Raw genomic sequence first — 19317 nt, 5'->3', positions numbered from 1 at the left:
TGGAATGACCTCAGACTCTGTCAAGACTAGCATTTCTTGAGCTTTCACCAAACCAATTAATCTTTTCATTTGGGGGTTACACAATGCTTGCAAATGCATAAGAATTAAAGGTAACAATTAAAAGACAATAAAGAAATCGTATTGTATAAGAATTAATGCAACACAAACATAGAGGCCGTCTCCTCAAAACTGACCTGGATGGCTACAGATTAAAATATGGATGGAAGGGTGACTGAGAAAACAAAGACATAGAGAGCGAGAATTAATCTAATGGTACATGTTTGGTACACAAACAACAAATCAAATTGAGCAAATTATTTTCTCAGGAGATTCTCTCAATCACCGTATTTTATTATCTGTAAATTCCAGGAAAATCTTCATTTTCCAGGTGGAGGCTTTCTTTTTTTGAAAAAAAAAAAAAAATCTGCTAAAACTGTATCTTTGTTCTTTTTCCTTTTTCAGGTTTTATTTTAGATTCGGGGGGTACATGTACAGGTTTGTCATCTGGGTATATTTCATGGTGAAGCCCTTTCAATAACAAAAGGAAGAGGTAAATAATTATGCAAGCAAAACAACAAAAAAGCAACATTAAAGAATACATTTAAATGTGACTCAAAAGACCTAAACTGAGGACCAACAAGCATTTGCTCTGTCACTTCACTTTTCTGTGCCTCAGTTTTCCTTTCTGGAAAATGGAGGTCATGATAATATTCATACCTGCCTTCCTCATTTCACAGCTTGTGGAGCAAATGCAATGAGTATGGATCAATCATTGCCAGATCTTAAAGTTGTACATAAATGTTAATGACTGAGGACAATTATTTAACCCCTATGAGCTTTCATATATCCATCTATCAAATAAAGCTGGGATACTGGCCTGCCTATCTGCAAAGTGATCTTATAAAAATCAAGTAAGGTGATACCAGTGTATGTTTGAAGTATTAGCTGCTATCAGTATTAGACTGTTAAATATATTCACACAACTGTGTGGAGGAAAAGATTGTGGTGGACCAGAAATAGCCAAACTTTAGAAGTATTCTATAGTCTTTGGGAATAAAGTTGGGATGTATGAAAAACCTTCTTGTGATATTAAAATTTTCACCTCTGAGGGAGAAAGTAGATCAGTTTCACTATCAAAATTCTAGAACATTAACTACCGATACTATTACAAGTTGTTAGGAAACAGTAAATTAAACTTTGTAATGCTTTCCCAGAGGAAGTAGAAATACACCATCATTACTTACAGTTTAAATTGGATTGGGAACAGCGGGCCAGCATGTATTACGGAGAAGCAGTGCTTCAGTAGTAGCGAAGTGAACCAAATGACACTGCAGATCTTATCCATGTTTAATGTTTGACAGGCAAAAATACTTACATTAATGCAGTATCGTGCTATGCAACTCACCACCATGCAAATACTCAATCAAAGCTTTAATACTGTTTAATAAGCATAACACTCTGAGAGCATATTTTCCCTTTCAAGTACAACTCATTCAAGTTTGAGTGAACTGCTAAATTGTCACACTTGGCAAAATCTTGAATGACAGCCGATCTAAACAAAAGCAATCATTTTGTATTTTGGGCTGGTTTGAACAAAGATAGGAAGTGTGAGGTAGGCAGGGGGATATAGGATACCCCAAAGGCCACGATAATCAGACAAAACCCCCTGCAATATTGCAAAGGTAGGATAGACAAGAGAAGGCGTCGATGCTTTGAAATTGAACCTACGCAATGACCTGATATACACAAAAAAGATGGAATTTTGATCAATGGTGAAGTTTATTTCAGGGGCTGGAGGTATGAGACATGGCTCCTAAAAGTAGGTGTGTCAATGACTAATTATCTAATCTACAATAAGTTGACCTCTCTATGATTCTGTCCCACTTTTTCAATTTCTAAACCAGCAGTTCTCAGTCGGGGAGGGGGAGGAGGATAAATTTTGTCAGGGATATTGGGGTTATTTGGCTTGTCACCACAGGGGAAGAGTGGTGCTACTGGCATCTAGAAAGTGGAGTCCAAGGATACTGCTACATAACCTATAATGCACAGGGCAGCCCTCCACAACAAAGAATTATCTAGCAGAGAGTCAATAATACCAAGCTTGAGGATACATATGCTAAACTAAAATCATCCGAGAAGTATATTATGGGGTAAAAAGGGACCTAATCATTCTTAGCATAAAAGCAATTTTCTAAAAATCAATATTTTATTAATATTACTGTTATTGCTTAAGCTTCTTTTCTACTGAGTTTCCTTTTAATTATAAAGCACTTGGCAGAAAAATAAGATTCATTTCTATAATAGGCTTAGTGCTTTCTTTTTCAGCAGTCTTTTTCTTCAATTAATTAACATTTAACTGCTTTCTTATAATGAAGGCCAAAAAATGAGCTGTCTCCTTAAACTTCCCAGGAAAAGTGATAAAACTCTGTGAGTATATTAAATTTTTCTGATAAAGTATTTGTAGGACATAGATTTAGGAGGTCTTTCTCTCTCAGGAATGTTACTTTTAAACATTTCTTGGAAGTCTGAGACAAAATTAAAAACACGTGCACGATTCTGGAGGCACATATGCTATTGATGCTGAAAATAGAATGTTGGCACTGGAGAGTCCTTACTATATATGTGGATGAAGATGGACTCCTATTTATTAGTAATCGTGTAGGAGTAAACATGGGATGATTCTAAAAAAATTATCTTACTATCTTTGTTGGTATTTATTTTTAAAATAAGTGAAAAAAACTATAACAAATATGCAATTCATAGATCTTCTATCATGGCTAATAGTTCACATTCTGTAAGCTATTGGTTTGAATTATTGCATTTGCTACATATAAAAATTATTGCATTTGCTACATATTCATTTCTAAAAGAAAATGAATAATATAAAATATTCAGATGAAAACCAAAGCAAGCTATAAGGCATTCTTACAAGAACTATATATTTTTTAAAAAGTTTGCCACTGTAAACAAGATATTAAAAATGACCATGAACAATTTTTATATATCTGTAGGCTTCCCTCTTTACCAGAATTAAAGTGTGGGGTCCTGGAAGAGGCAGAGAGCTAGAAGCCAAGACACTTGGGTTTGTCTCCTCATCTTGGCACTTTCTGAGATGTTAAATTATTCAACTTCACTGATTCTCCATTTGCTTGACAATAAATACAGGGGATTAGATAGAGAGATATACAAAATCCCTCCCAATTCTAATTTTTTATAGTTTTATACACTTTTTTGAGTTTAAAATCTTTTGATCTTCATATGCAATAAACATTCATAATTTTTGTATCTTTATTTCCATACAGACAGTTTATGTTATGACAAGAACCAACTCAAACTAGCTTACACCAATACAGGAATTGATTGGCTTGTCTTCCACACAAATTCAGTCAGCATGCAGATCTTGCTCCAGGGACCCACATGGCATCCTCTGTATTTGGTTTTTCTACATATCTCAGCTCTGCTTCATGCAATGTTTGTTTAATCCTTGAGATACACATAGTAATTCCCTATTGCTCCAAGAATACTCTTCAGCAGCCTGTGCAACATGGCGAAACCCCATCTCTACAAAAAAATACAACTAGCCAAGCCTAATGACACACCTGTCAGCCCAGCTCCTTGGGAGGCTGCAGGTGGGAGGATCACTTGAGTCTGGGAGGTTGAGGCTGAGATTGCACTACTGCACCCATGCCTGGGTGACAGAGTGAGATCCTGCCTCAGATTCTGAATATAAGCTCCTTAACTTCAGAAAATATATATTTCTTCCCATTTTCAAATTTTAACAATAAATAAATAAGAAGCCATTTTTATTTTCTTCTCTCTACTGTCCTAGCAAAAGTCTGCTTCTTTCTAGTTTGCTTTGATTAGACTATAGGTCTCTCTTTGAACCAATGATTGCAGACATAGAAATAGGATAAAAAGATTTAAGTAGCATGAATGACATGTCCTCTCCTGGGATCAGAGGTGAGGTAAATGGAAAGGATGTTCTTGAAGCAACAGGAAAATACAATGTATATTTTGAGTATTAAGCCAACATAGCAAAAAGCAGAGCTGAGAGAGAGAAATCAAATAATGACAATATCATTTGAATCCCTAAAAAAAATACCTGTATGAAGACTGAAATTTTATGAAGGACAAACCAATAAAGCTCTGTGATTTGCTTAAGTTTGTTTGAGTTATTTTTGTATTTTTTTGTCACAATATAATTAGTACCAACTGATTTAAAGATAATTTTTAAAATTAGAGTATTATATCCGATATTAAAACAAATAAAAAATTTTAAGCTCAAAGAACTTGATGATATCTTTGATATAAATGACATACTTTATACTTAATAGGCTCCCAATAAATATGTAACGTTTGGTACAATGTAATGAATATAGAATTAAAAGAAATATGTATGTACCAAGTGAGTATGTACCAACTAAGAGGAAAGGAAAAAGAGTACGTTCCTTTCCTATCTATATAGAAATATGGCAAAAGAATGGAAAAATATACACATAAATGATGCAGTAAGGAGGCAAAAAAGGTGGAAAATTTCAAGGTGGAAACACTCAAGACATATATGTTGTCCTTCGCCAAGAAAATTATAAAAGACCTTGATATTGAAGGCTTCTTCTTTATCTTCTTCATGCTTTCCATTTCTTCTCAGTGAATTTCATGGGTACATACCTATCCTAATATGATAATAGAATTTTAAGAAATACTTGTAAATAATATTTTCCCCTATTCTGTTAGAATATAAGCTCCTTAACTTTAGAAATCTTTGCTTTGTTTTCTAATATATATCTTATACTACTAAATATATCCCTTGAATAAATAAGAACATAGTAAAATAATTGTAGGATGAATTTCAAACAGGTGATAAAATGAAGAGGCCTGAGGAGACGGACAAGCAGGATATGAATTGTTCTAAATTCTTTCTTCTACCTTTATTTCTCACCTTAAAAACTCTGGTCCTTATCACCTGTATTGATTCATACACACACCCCCCACTTAAGTCAGATTTCAGGATTCAGAACATATGGAAGATGGTGATTATCTTCCAGACCCTATATTCTAACGAAAGATAATATTTTCTTTGGGAGGCATTTCATATATTTCATAATTTAGTGGTTGTTGGAAAAATGATATTGAGGTTAATTATACTATAGAGTTTGTAGGATAACTGTGTTGAAGTTTTTAGATTTGCTGGGCTTGGAAGAAGAAAGGAAGAAAGATTGTGTCAAACACCAAATGAGAAGCTGTTTTGAGGGTAAAAGATACTAGGAAGAAAAAAATGTGGTAGATTTAAAGTAAAAGTATATAAAATCTAAAAGAAGATTCCTACCCTTGCATTCCTACTCTTGCATTCTAGATAGGGCTAGAAGGAAATGGGATTTACACGGCAGGAGACTATAAGAGATGACTCAAGTATTTCTATGAAGAAAAAACATGGAGAGCATGTCCATGGTGTCATAAAATCACATCACACTTCTGATCAAAAGCAATCAGAAACTTCCCTTAGATTTTATAATAAAATCCAAATGTTTCCCCTGCCTGTGTCCCTTATTATTACCCATTTGCCTTCATGATATTCTAGTTACACCAGTCTTCTTGCTGACCTCAAAGTCGCCATATTTGTTTTCATTCCACCGGATTTTTGCGTGGGTTGTTCCTCTTCCCTGGAATGTTCTGCCACCCCTCAGTTCCCAACATTCCTGTAACTAGCTCCTTCTCCTCAGTCAGGTCAAAGAACGAATGATGTCACTTCCTCAGAATGACATCTTCTCTGACACCATCTACGGTAGCCACTTCACCAGTTACTTTCTGTCAACTAGATGGCTTTATTTTCTTCACCTCGGCAGAAGATTTTTTGTTCATTTATTGTTTGACGTTACTATTTTTATTTTCTAAAATTGAAATTCCTTATGAGCAGGGACAAAATGCCTATTTTGTTTAACACCCCCAATTACCTAGAAGAATACTTGATATACAGCCATGAATCTATTATTATTGAAATCTCCTGTGTATGTGTGCACATGTGTGTATCCATGAATTGATGAATCAATGAATCCATTAATCATCAAAAATTAGGAGAACTTGGGGCAAGCCTGAGACACTTAGGGTAGAGAGGGAATGAAGGTTAGAGCTGCTTCTGAAATGGGCAGAGTAAGCAGTGGTATAAAAAGTTTTTTTGAAACATACTGAATTGAAGACTTCCAATAAAGGGCCCAGGTCCTTTAAATGAGTTTGTTGGCCTAGACAGCTGTCCCATAAAGCTCTCTCCAAAATTAGTGTGGCTTAAACTTTTGGAACAACCCCAATTATTTGTTAAGAGTCACTTGCTATTAACATGAACAAAAGAAAATTTAAAGAGGTGATATTAATTATATCATATTAAAATATTATGGTCAGTTTTCTAGCAGCCCAAGAGTCCTTGGAGACATTTAAACAGACAATTTTGATATCTCAAAGCTCTCTGACATATTAATAATATTGAGTGTTGCCTTACTCTTTAATGAGGAGTCCAATAATCTTCTAAATCATAAATAACAGGTGGATTCAATGAAATAATAAGACAGTAACTGCTGATATTGAAAAGTAATGAGAAGACCAATAAAAGAGAATGCAGCAAGACTATAAGGGAGAGAGGGGGAAAACTGAGAAGAAAATACCTCAATGCAGCTGGGGTTTCACGGTATTTCTAATACTTGTACCTAGTCCCACAAACACAGTAGAAAAGACACAGTGAAGGCAAAATCCTACAGATCTGCTTTCTCCATGCTTATTTTAACATTTTGGAAAATTTTTGAAAATAGAGCAAAAAGGATAGCAATGAAACTGCAGAGAACAAAAGGACAAAGCTGATGAGTATTAGGCCCAGGGAAATTTGGAAAAGGGAAATTAAACAAAGGAGTCTTAAAGCTTAATAAACTATCCCTCAAAAATAAAGAATAAGAGGTGTGTAACTGAGTATGCATGTATATGTGTGTATTTGGGTATATATTGAATGAAGGTTCATCAATGGTGGCTCTAGAAATAGATCATGGGAAGAACTTAGGTACAGACTGAATTCTAATATAATTTTATTTACAGATAATGAAATTTGAATTTTACATTATTTTTATATGTCACATCTTTTAATTTTTTTCTAACTTTTAAAAGTATGTAAAAATAATTCATAGGTTGCAGGATATACAAAAACAGGTAGATTAGGTGCTCGCAGGCCATAATTTGCCTCTGCCATAAAACAATAGCATACCATAATCTACATCTGTGAATTTCAAGGGATCACAAACAGAAAAGCACAATGGCAGCTGAGAATAATAGGGGAAGATACGTTTTTATTACTGTTATTACTTATTCCACTTACACAAATGCAAAATGCTATTTTTAAATTTGGTATTTCCTCTTGTTCTTCCTCAGAAATTACACTAAATTTCTTTCAGAATTCATTATTAATGTGCCCAGATTGCTTCAGTATAAGATTTCTTCATTAAGGTGATTTCATTTTGAACAGAGGCAAAGAAATACATTTGGCTGTTTACTAACTATAAAATATACAACTGCTGAAAGCTCTATGGCACCTAAAGGAATTGACCACTTTGTTATCCCAAAATGTTCTGACACTTCAATGTCATTGAAATAATGCCAGGGATATTTCAAGGGATTTCTTTTCCTTTTCAAAGAAGCACATTAAATAGATTGCTATGTAAAGCTGATACATCATCTAGTCCTCCCCAAAAGGGAAATGCAGGTGCAAGCATATTTGCCTCCTGATTCTCAGACACCATAGCTGGGAAATAAAACAAGCAAGGCTGGGAATCTTTGGAGTCAGGCAAATCTGGGCTCTACTCCTTAGGAAGTATTTGTTTCTTTGGGCAACATGGAGTCTTAGTTTTCTCTCCACTGAAACTTGGACCTTAGCTCCCTCACTTCTAAAATGGAAATAGAAATTTCTACTTCCCAGGGAAAATGAGAGGTTTAAACTTAAATGAAATGAGAAAGTATATGTAATATTCGCATTGCTAGCACAATGTGTAGAATCTATTATTATCCTCGAATACCCTCTGTGATACACATAGAAATAGACACAGCTTCTCCCAGCAGCCTAGTAGTTGGTTGAAAATTATTCTATATTCACAATAAAAGTCATTCCCAGAAGTTGTTGCAAGGAAAGAAGTGATCCTGTTACAGATTTGTTGAGACAGGAAGATACAAGGAGACAAAAATAAAAATATTTCCTTAATATTGTTATTGGGCCATCTGATCTCAGAAGCTAGATTCCTGCTTAAAAATTCATGACTAATTTTTAGCATGAAACAGCAGAAGTTTCCAATTCTCAAGAGATCCACTGCATTGAAAATCCTGGGGGTCTTTTTGTGTGGTCCAAAACTAATGGAGCTAACTTAGCCCATCTAAAAATTGGGTGAAAGAGACGTGATGGCAGGGGGCGCAACAAAAATATATTTTTCTAGCTAGTTTTCAGGTATCCATATTCCAAAATAGAACAGCACCTTTGCCAGAAGTTCAAGTTATTAAGGAGTTGGCATTCTCACTTACATAAAGTATGGGCACCTCTGAACAATGACCTAAGGATTACTAACAGGTATGCAACATATTTAAAACGTCAGGTACAGCAAAGCAAATGACTTCATCAAAATGTAAATCACACTTTTAGCAGAAAAAACAACAGTTATCTGAATTTAACATCAATTTTTAAGTGCAAAGAGTAATATTTTGTGAATTTTCTAATTTTTTTTTTTTTTTTAGATGTCATCAGTGTTTCAGTAACTGATTTCTTTCATTTTAAAATAAAGACGTGCTACTTACTTCATCATTTTCCAGACTTCCTGATAGGCATATACGCACATGAGGAGATACAAAACTGAAAACATTATCTCATTACAGACTATCCACGATTTAAACCTTCAAGCTGGTAATATGTATTTAAATAATATGTCATAAAAACCTCTTGGTACATAATAATGTAATGAATATGAGAATGCCTTTAAGGTGAACTAACTTATTTTCCCAACTGTTAGGTTATTCCCTGCTATGATCCTATCACCAAGTGAAATTTTAGGCATATTCCTCTGGGGAAAGGAAATAGTTACGAGGAAGAAATATTGCTAATCCCAGCTGAAATAAGAAAGCCTCTTAATTATCTAAAATATTTCTGGGGCAGATGCAGTAGCTTGTGCCTGTAATTCCAACTTTTTGGGAGGCCCAGGCAGGAGGATCATTTGAGGCCAGAAGTTCAAGATCAGCCTGGGCAATAAAGTGAAACTCTGTCTCTATTAAAAAATAATAATAATAATAATAATAAAGAATTATCCAAGCATGGTGGTGCATGCCTGTAGTCCCAGCTACTCAGGAGGCTAAGGCAGGAGGATCACATGATCCCAGGAAGTTGAGGCTGCAGTGAGCTCTAATCATGCCACAGAGTAAGATATTGTCTCTAAAGAAAGAAAGAAATACAAAAATAAAATAAAATAAAAAGTTCTCTATGGGCCAGATTTCTTTCTGCTTAGGTCAATTAAACTACGCATTTCTCAGTGATTTTTGAATGTTCAATCTCCCAAGATGCCTAGTTGGAGCATCCACAAAATATACCTGGGGAATCTCAGATTTCATTCACTGCATTTAAAAATGGAAACAAGAAAATCTTCCTCTTAGAAGAAATTTAATCTTTTACCACTTTTATTATTCTTATTATAGAAATATATATGTATATGCATATATATGTGTATGTATTTATGTGTGTATATACATTAGATATATAGGTATCTATATATATTTCATTTTGTCATAAGATTTCAGGATTTCATTTTGTCATCTTAGGTGAACGAATTTTTGCATTTCTGGATGATTTCTTCTATGACTTCCATACAATATGATCTTGTGAGTGTGATACACTTGTGCTACTGATGAAGATTATGAATCTTAAGCAGGAGTCTGCCCACTCCACCACCATGTGAAATACCACTTAACTTTTTTTTGTAATCAGTGCCACAGGCCTTTTAGATCTCACTTCTGATACCACCTGCAGGTATTTGGGGTATATATATATGTATCTATGTACCTATATGTATCTATGTATCTATATATACATCTATCAGAAAGCAAAACTTACCTTCATTAGAAAAATGGAGATTTGGGGAAATTGTATTGGAGTCTAGAAGAATAAATGCTAGGAAACACAAACACACAGTATACACACACACACACACCTCACACCTTGAGAAAACATTTTATATAAACACTCATACACAAAATATATGGATTATGCATGTATCTCTGTGTGTATATATATTAAAATATAGGTTTATTCACCAAATACTGAAAAATTACATCATAAACTACACCAAAGGAGTAGTTTCGGGACAAATGGCAAAAAATAGTACCTTACAGAGTTGATAGTTTGGAATTGCCATGCTTCAGATGATCACGAGCTTTAAAAATGCTCAATGAGCTTGTCTATGAGTTTCAAAATGGTTATAAATTAAAACTTATTATATTTTTTAAGTTGCATTCCCAGTACATGTAAAAACATTGTCCTGAGACTACCTCTTTGAGGCAATTTTCAAGGATTCGTGAATGAGTATCGTGAGGAATAAACTAAAGCTGCATAAGAGAGCTATAGTGCATAAACTCTGCTAGCATATCATCTTTGGTTCCAATCACCTCATAAGCATTGCTACACTGACTCAGACCAATGGTTGTCTCAAAACAATGCTTTCATCTCTATGAACCATTTATTCTTTCAGAACATAACTCATTGTTGGGTTTCAGGTGACTATTCTGACTGCCATTCCAAGGAAACAGGCCTTCTGAATATGAAACAAAATCTGTAAACAGGGATATTTCCTTTCAGAGATATATGGAAACAAGCTCTGCCTTTTTACCCATGCCATAATGGGTCTTGCGGATAGTTTGCTTCAAGAACCAGAACTCAGTATATGTAAACATTCCCTTAAACAGATGCACATATGTTCTTAATATAAAATCTTCCAGATGTAAGTTTCATGCAAAAAAGCGAAGTGACCTAGCAAGAATTGAGCTTTCCATATCTGGTGAAGCATTTTTCTTAGTATGTGCCACAAGCAGTTATTCTGAGAAATCATACATCTGCTCCTGTTCACATGGCCATTCCACTTCTGATGAGACTACGTTCTTGGAAAATGTAGGCAGGAGCTTAATTCAATCTTACAATGTGTGTGTGCTTATTCCTTCCATCTATCACTTACCCAAAATACCTGCAGGTGGTATCAGAAGTGAGATCTAAAAGGCCTGTGGCACTGATTACAAAAAAAAAATGTTAAGTGGTATTTCATATGGTGGTGGAGTGGGCAGACTCCTGCTTAAGATTCATAATCCTCATCAGTAGCACAAGTGTATCACATTCACAAGATAATATTGTATTGAAGTAATAGAAGAAATCACCCAGAAATGCAAAAAATAGTTCACGTAAGATGCAAAATCTTATGACAAAATGAAATCCTGAACAAATAAATAGATCTGTATCGGTATCAGGCCCTAAAGCCTATATTACTGAGAGATAAAATGTGGGGGACAGCAACTTAGAGATAGGGCTATTACATTAAATGTACCATTACATTAGCTAAAAAGAAAAAGCATAAGAGATGAAGCAAAACATCCAAGAAACTCATCAAGATTTATGCTTCAAGTAACGTCCTAATATCTGAGAATATCAAGATATGAGGACACTAACAAAAGTATTATTATTCTATTGGATCATTTTAAAAACTCCTTTTTTTCTGAAATCAAATAAAAATTAACAGGACCGGTCTGAGTAGCAGAATATACATTTCACACTTTACATTTGTGTATGTCTATATATGTGTACCTTTACACATACACACATACACATAAACAATCACATCTGTATTTCACATCTGTATTTCATCCTTCTCCATTCACTCATGAACAGACATTTAGGTTGATTTCATATCTTGTATATTGTGGATAAGGTTGCAATGAATGTGGGAGTGCAGATATCTTTTAAAGGTAGTGATTTCATTTCCTCTGGATATATAACCAGAAAAGGGATTGTTGGATCATATGGTAGTTCTATTTTTAATTTTTTGAGGAAGTTCCATACACTTTTTCATAACTATACCAATTTCCATTCTGAGCAACATTGTACCAGGGTTCCCTTTTCTTCACACTCTCACCAACACTTATCTCTTGGTGTTTTTCTTTTTCAATAACAGCCACCTTAATAGGTGTGAGGTGATAGCTCATTTTGGTTTGATTTGCATTTCTCTCATTAGTGACGTTGAGCACTTTTTCATATACCTGTTGGCTATTTTTATGTCTTGTTTAGAAAAATGTCTATTCAGGTACTTTGGTCATTTTCTTAATAAATACACAAACATATGTACATGTGCACATATACATGGGTATGCACATACATATGCATATTTTAATAATTATGAGCACCCAACGATATTTACAATTCTTTTTTTTTTTTTTTTTTTGAGACGGAGTTTTGCTCTTGTTGCCCAAGCTGGAGTGCAAAGTCGCGATCTTGGCTCACCACAACCTTTGCCTCCTAGATTCAAGCGATTCTCCCTCAGCCTCCCAAGTAGCTGGGATTACAGGCACGTGCCACCATGCCGGCTAATTTTGTACTTTTAGTAGAGATGGGGTTTCTCCATGTTGGTCAGGCTGGTCTTGAACTCCGGACCTCAGGTGATCCGCCTGCCTCGGCCTCCCAATGTACTGGGATTATAGGCGTGAGCCACCACAGCTGTCCCACTTTGGTCATTTTTTAAATCAGGATATTTGGTTTTGTTATTTTTGTTTTTTGCCATTAAGTTGTGTGAGTTTCTTATATATTTTAGAGATTATTAACCCCTTTTCAGATAGTTTGCAAATATTTTTTCCAAGCTATAGTTTGTCTTTTTATTCTGATGATTGTTTGCTATACAAAAGCTTTGTGTAGTCCCACTTGTTTAATTTTGCTTTCAGTGCCTGTGATTTTGGTGTGATGTCCAAAATATCATTATGAAAGACAATATCAAGAAGAAGTTTTTCCCTTGTTTTCTTCCAGTAGTTTTAGAGTTTCACCTCTTATGGTTAGGTCTTTAATTCATTTTGACTTAATTTTCATATATGGTGTAGATAAGCGTCCAGTTTCACTCTTTGCATGTGGATATCCAGTTTGCCCAACACCAATTATTGAAGAGACCACCCTCTCCCCATCATGTCTTCTTGGCAGCCTTGCTGAAAATTAGTTGACTTTATAAACTTGGGTATATTTCTGGGCTTTTTATTCTGTTCCATTGGTCCATGCATCTGTTTTTATGCCAGTAACGTAGTGTTTGGTTACTATCACTTTGTAGTATAACTTGACATTAGGGAATGTTATATCTCCAACTTTATTTTTCTTTCTCAAGATTGTTTTGGCTATTCAGGGTCTTTTGTAATTCTACATTAATTTTATAATTTTTCTATTTCTGTGAAAAATGCTATTTAAGTATGTACATCATTTTAAATTAATTATAATAGTGAAGGTATGCCCTAGTCTAAATTGTTCATTTTATAAGATGTGCCTTACACTTTCGCACCTTGCAAAATGAGCATTGAAAATTAGGAACAGTATTTGGCTAATTTGTTCCTGTGATCTAGAACATACAATTTTATTCTATAGCAGGAGTTGCATATTATCACTTCGGAAGAAAGCAATATAATCCACTTGTATAGCACATGGTGTAGCTAATAAATAGCATTTTATACCTTGTCCCTTTTTTCCTCTTCCTCTCATACTTTCCCACTATTTTTAACAGCTTTATTGAGTTACAATTGACATAAAATAAACATCCCATATTTCAAGTGGATGTACAATTTGATAAATTTTTGGTAGGTTATTAATTGAATTTTTTGCATGAATAACCAGTTGTTCCAACACCATTTGTTGAAATGATTATCCTTTGCCCACTGAATTGCCTTTGAACTTTGGTTGAATATCAGTTGTCTACATCCATGTAGATCTTTATGGACTCCAGTCACTTCTATTGGGGGCCCATGTCTAAACACAAAATTCATTATGTTTTATATGCACTTTATACACATAGACTGAAGGCAATATACAATGTTTTAATAATTTTGTTAATGAAAAAAATTGCATATTTTAAAACATCAGAAAGCAAAGGTGTCACCATGTTGGCCACCCATATGAGCCATCTGTGGTTGTTTGGCATCACTATCATTCTTGATTTTGAATTAATATGCTACTGATAAGCAACAATTTCTTTAATTTATTTACCCATAAGTATTTATCTGCAAAAAAAATATGGTGTGCCATTAATACAGTAAAAAAAAAAATGTATATAGGGTAACGAAGCAGCACAGTAGCATCACCAGAATTCCTGTATCAGCTGTTGAACAGCAGCAACAACCAACAATGGCAGGCTTTCAGTTTCCACCTATGATGCTGTGTTTTGATTAATAGGTTACTGTATGCTGAATTTTTGTTTAGGTGAGGGAAAAAAATCAAAATAGTTGAAGGACCAGGAAGTGAGTCCTCTAGGGATGAAGAGGCATTTTGTGGATGACTTTTAAAAATGTTTCCTTCAGAGTCATCTTGCCTCAATTACAATGGTTTTTGTCTTAGAAGTCTCTCTTTGGGATTACAGGCATGATCCTCAGGTGGATCACCTGAGGTCAGGAGTTCGAGACTAGCCTGGTCAACATGGTAAAACCCCGTCTCTACTAAAAATACAAAAAAAGTAGCCAGGCATGGTGGTGGGTGCCTGTAATCCCAGCCACTCAGGAGGCTGACGCAGGAGAATTGCCTGAACTTGGGAGGTGGAGGTTGCAGTGAGCTGAGATCATGCCACTGCACTCTAGCCTGGGCAACAAGAGTGAAACTCCACCTCAAAAAAAAAAAAAAGAATAAGAATAAGAATTAGTAGTAGTAGTAGCAGTTGTCGTCATCGTCGTCGTCATCTCTCTTTGGCTTTATAAACTGACATGATTTCTTGTTCTGTTATAAATGCACAGTACTGTAGTCCTTCAATAAGCCCGTCACACATTTTTAGTTTGTCCACAGGAACTTTTTCTTCAGTGTTAACATCATTTTAATCATCACTACTATCACAATCAACTTGATTCAAAACCGTTTGGACTATTTCACCATTGGTCAATGAATTAAGAATTTGAGTCTCATTATTGATGTTAAAAATAATCAAGTTCTCTGATATTTACTTCTGCTAGCCCAGGGAAAAGCTCGGAAATTTTATTTTTTGTGTATGTAAGGAGGTCAGACACCATCTTTTTTCTCAGTTGGCCCACAGAATTCTTCAAAGTCACCACCTTGCTCATTGAGATCACTGAATATAGTCACAGGCAAGAGGTTGTGCCAGGAATGTACTACTGTGTCTTTAGTCACTGCCTTCCAAGTGTTAGCAATGGCATAAACAGCACCCTTCATGCTAAACTTCTTCTGGAAACCTTCCACACCCACACCTCTCTTCACTGGTGCTGGCATGATGTTCAAGAAAGTGTTTTTATATTTACTTTTCATCAATCTAAGGATACCTTGGTCACATGACTGAATTAATGAAGTCACATTTGGGGAAAGTATATGGCATAAGCATTATTTTTGATGAAAACTTCAGCTGAAGGATGAGCAGAAACGTTGTCAAGGAACAATAAAATCTTACAATTGCCATCCAATCCAGCTTCCTTGCAGTAATCTTGAGTCTCTGGTATAAAATGTTTGCGAATTCAATCAGAAAACATGTCCCTGGTGATCCATACCTTTTTGTTAACATAATAGTGGACTGCTAAGAAACTCACTCCTTGAAAACAGTGAGGATGCAAGCTTTTGCCTATCAGAACAAGTTCATATTTTTGTATGCCTGCTGCATTAGCACACACCAGCACAGTTATTGTCCTTGGCATCTTTAATTTTTGTAGGGGCTACCTCATTAGCTGTTGTCAGCGTCTTTCTGGGGCAACAGTACCAAAACAGTGATGTTTCATTAGCACTATAGACTAGTTCTGGCATCGGATTTTCATCAGCGATGACTCTGGCAAATTTGTCAATGAATTTTTCCACTACTACATGACCAGAAGATGCTTTATCACTACAAATCTTTAAAAAGTAATGTCATAGTTTTTCTTAATTTTTGGCAGCCAGCCTGTTGAATACTCATGGTTCCCTTCAATGTTCATTTCATCATTATAGATCGTTGCTTGTCTCATGACTGGTATTCCATTAAGTGACAAGTGTTCACTGCAATGGTAATGGATCCACTCTTTAAGTACACAATCAAGATTTTTATTGTTAGCTGTAAACAGTGCTTTTCTATTTTTCATTGACTTCTATTCATCACTTTCAGTACAAAACTTCAACAGTTTATCCTTCTGTTTCTTCAGGTCATATATGGTAGTCATTCCAACACTATACTCTTCTATAAAACATTTCAATTTCCACCACTGTCCCGTTTCTTCAACAGTTTGACTTTCTGTGCTGTAGAGAAACAAAAATGCTTCTTTTTCTTATCATTGCTACCCAATACTGATATCATAGGGGTAACTACAGGACTTTTTAATATTTTTAATAATCCTTATACCTTAGAGCAGAGAATAAGAAAACAAAAACACAGTAATGCATGTAGTTCTTGGCCCCATGTGACACATTATTGGAAACCTGCCATTGGTGTGTTTGGCCTTCATACGTGCCATTTTATTACCCTTTATGAGTGTGCTTGCATAGTGGGGGTGGAGGAATCTGGGTACTTAAGAAAGATATATCTGGGTCTGAGAGGGTCTTTTTCCCCTTGGGGATGCTGAATAAACTGTGTGCTCAGAGCCTGTTTTTTGACTATACCTGTCACATGAAGTCATATATAGAATTTTCCACTTATGGTATTATGTAGGTGTTCCAAAAAGCATTTTGGATTTCCAGATTAGTGATACTCAACCTGTACTAGTAGATTCCATCATATTTTCTACATAAATGATCTCATGTCATCTGTAAAGTTTTACTTCTTCCTTTCTAATCTGGATGTCATTCATTCATTCATTCATTCATTCATTCAGTGTTTTCCTTATTGCACTAGCTAGAGCATCTGGTATAATGCTGAACACAAGTGGTAAGAGTGAACATCCTGGCCGGGCGTGGTGGCTCAAGCCTGTAATCCCAGCACTTTGGGAGGCCGAGACGGGCGGATCACGAGGTCAGGAGATCGAGACCATCCTGGCTAACACGGTGAAACCCCGTCTCTACTAAAAAATACAAAAAACTAGCCGGGCGAGGTGGCAGGCGCCTGTAGTCCCAGCTACTCGGGAGGCTGAGGCAGGAGAATGGCGTAAACCCGGGAGGCGGAGCTTGCAGTGAGCTGAGATCCGGCCACTGCACTCCAGCCTGGGTGACAGAGCGAGACTCCGTCTCAAAAAACAAAACAAAACAAAGAGTGAACATCCTTGTCTTATTCTTGATCTTAAAGTATCCAGTCTTGCTGCTCTAACGATGTTTGTTTTTTATAGACCCCACTTATCAAGTTGAAGAAGTTTCTTTCCATTCCTAGTGTTTACTTTAGTTGAATTTGGTCATATATTTGTCTGTGGAAATAATCATATGGTTTTCTTTTCTTTTCTTTTTTTTTTTTCCGAGTCTAATCTTATTTATTTGTTACTCAAAAAATCGTATTTCTGACTGGATTCAGACTTAGAAGTAGAAGCTCGCAGAGAGGAAAGTCTGCGTCTCTTCGCAATTTGTTCCTGGCGCTTCTCCTTAGCCTCCTTCATTCTTTTGGCCAAAAGTTTCGCATATTCTGCAGCCTCTTCCTTGTTTTTCTTAGTACGCTGCTTCTTCAGAGCAATACGCCGTTTGTGTTGCAGGACACGTGGAGTAACAAGACGCTGAATCTTGGGTGCTTTGGTCCTAGGTTTCTTACCTTCTTTGTTTAAGGGCTTTCTTACAACATACTGGCGGACGTCATCTTCTTTAGAGAGGTTGAACAGTTTGCGGTTTCTGCTAGCTCTTTTGGGGCCCAGGCGGCGAGGCACTGTAGTATCAGTCAGTCCAGGAATATCCTTCTCTCCTTTTTTCACAATAACCAAGTTGAGAACGCTCAGATTGGCATCCACAATGCAACCACGAACTGATTTTCTCTTTCTTTCTCCTGTTCTCCTTGGTCTGTAACAGGAATGCCCCTTACTCAGTAGCAGGCGGACACAGCCATGGGTCAAGACACCCTGCTTCATGGGGAAACCTTGTTTGTCGTTCCCACCACTGATTCGGACCACATAACCCTTCCATTCTTCACCCAGAGCGTCAGCAGCAACTTCTGTGGCCATACGCTTCTCATAAAAAGTACGAAGTTTGCGTTCATCGTCCACTTCAATGAGTTTCTGGCAGCCAGTGGCTGGGAAGGAGATGTTCAGCTTCATCTTGAAGCAACTGAACGCCTCCGAGGTGCCACGGAAAAGAGAATCATATGGTTTTCTTTATTAATTTGTTACTATGGTAAACTTACATTGATTTGTTTTAATGTTAGCTACCCTAGTATTCTTAGGATAAATCCTGTTTCATTAGGATATGTTAAGCTTTTAGATACTGTTGAATTCGATTTGCCCACATTTTAAAAATAAATTTTTGCATCTATATTCATATCGATCCATATATTTACTAATTTTTTATAATGTCTTTGGTTTTAGCATAAGGATAGTGTTAGCCTCAGAGAACGAGTTGGGAGGTAGTTTCTCTGCTCAATTTTTTGAAAAATAATTGTATATAATTGGTAATTGGTACTATTTCTTACTTAAATGTTTGGTAGAATTCATCAGTGAAGCCATCTGGGCTTTGAATTTTCTTTGTTGGACGGTATAAATGTCAGCTGGATTAAATTGATAATAATGCCATTTAAGTCATCTACATCCTTAACTAATATATTGGTTTGAATGCTCTATCAGTTATTGAGATTGAGGTGTTGACATCTCTAAACATAATTGTGTATTTGTTTATTACTCCTTCTTTCTTTGGAAGCATAATATTCCTTCCTTTAACAAATTATATTATTTTATTCAATTTGCATTTTTACTTTTTATCATGTTCTTTTTTGATCCTTTTAAGAATACTGTTTGTACTAAATAGTACCCATGGTTATACTGATTTTTGTCTTAGCCCTTTATTCATTTCTAGCTCAGCTGTATCTTCCCACCTCTTTTTTGAAACAAAAATATTCACTTTTCTCTATAAAGTAGGAATCCCTTCTAATCCTAAGCAACACAATTCTCCTAGACACAAGTATTTTCAAGCCAGTCATCTTTGACATCACTTCATAGCAAATACATCTTCTC

General features: G+C 35.6%; 2 protein-coding genes across 3 annotated transcripts in view; both read right to left on the bottom strand.

Annotated features, from left to right (window-relative positions):
* Window positions 1-19317, bottom strand: part of CTNNA3 (catenin alpha 3) — a 1797749-nt gene that overhangs the window by 755644 nt on the left and 1022788 nt on the right. The window lies entirely within an intron of this gene.
* LOC117082680 (40S ribosomal protein S6-like) lies at window positions 17620-18455 on the bottom strand. The gene has a single exon (XM_033209589.1). The coding sequence runs from the start codon at window positions 18406-18408 to the stop codon at window positions 17641-17643; it is 768 nt and encodes a 255-aa protein (XP_033065480.1). The 5' UTR covers window positions 18409-18455; the 3' UTR covers window positions 17620-17640.

Source organism: Trachypithecus francoisi, unplaced genomic scaffold, assembly GCF_009764315.1.
Source record: "Trachypithecus francoisi isolate TF-2019V2 unplaced genomic scaffold, Tfra_2.0 Lachesis_group9, whole genome shotgun sequence".
Classification (NCBI taxonomy): Eukaryota; Metazoa; Chordata; class Mammalia; order Primates; family Cercopithecidae; genus Trachypithecus; species Trachypithecus francoisi.
This window is presented reverse-complemented; position numbering and strand designations above follow the sequence as displayed.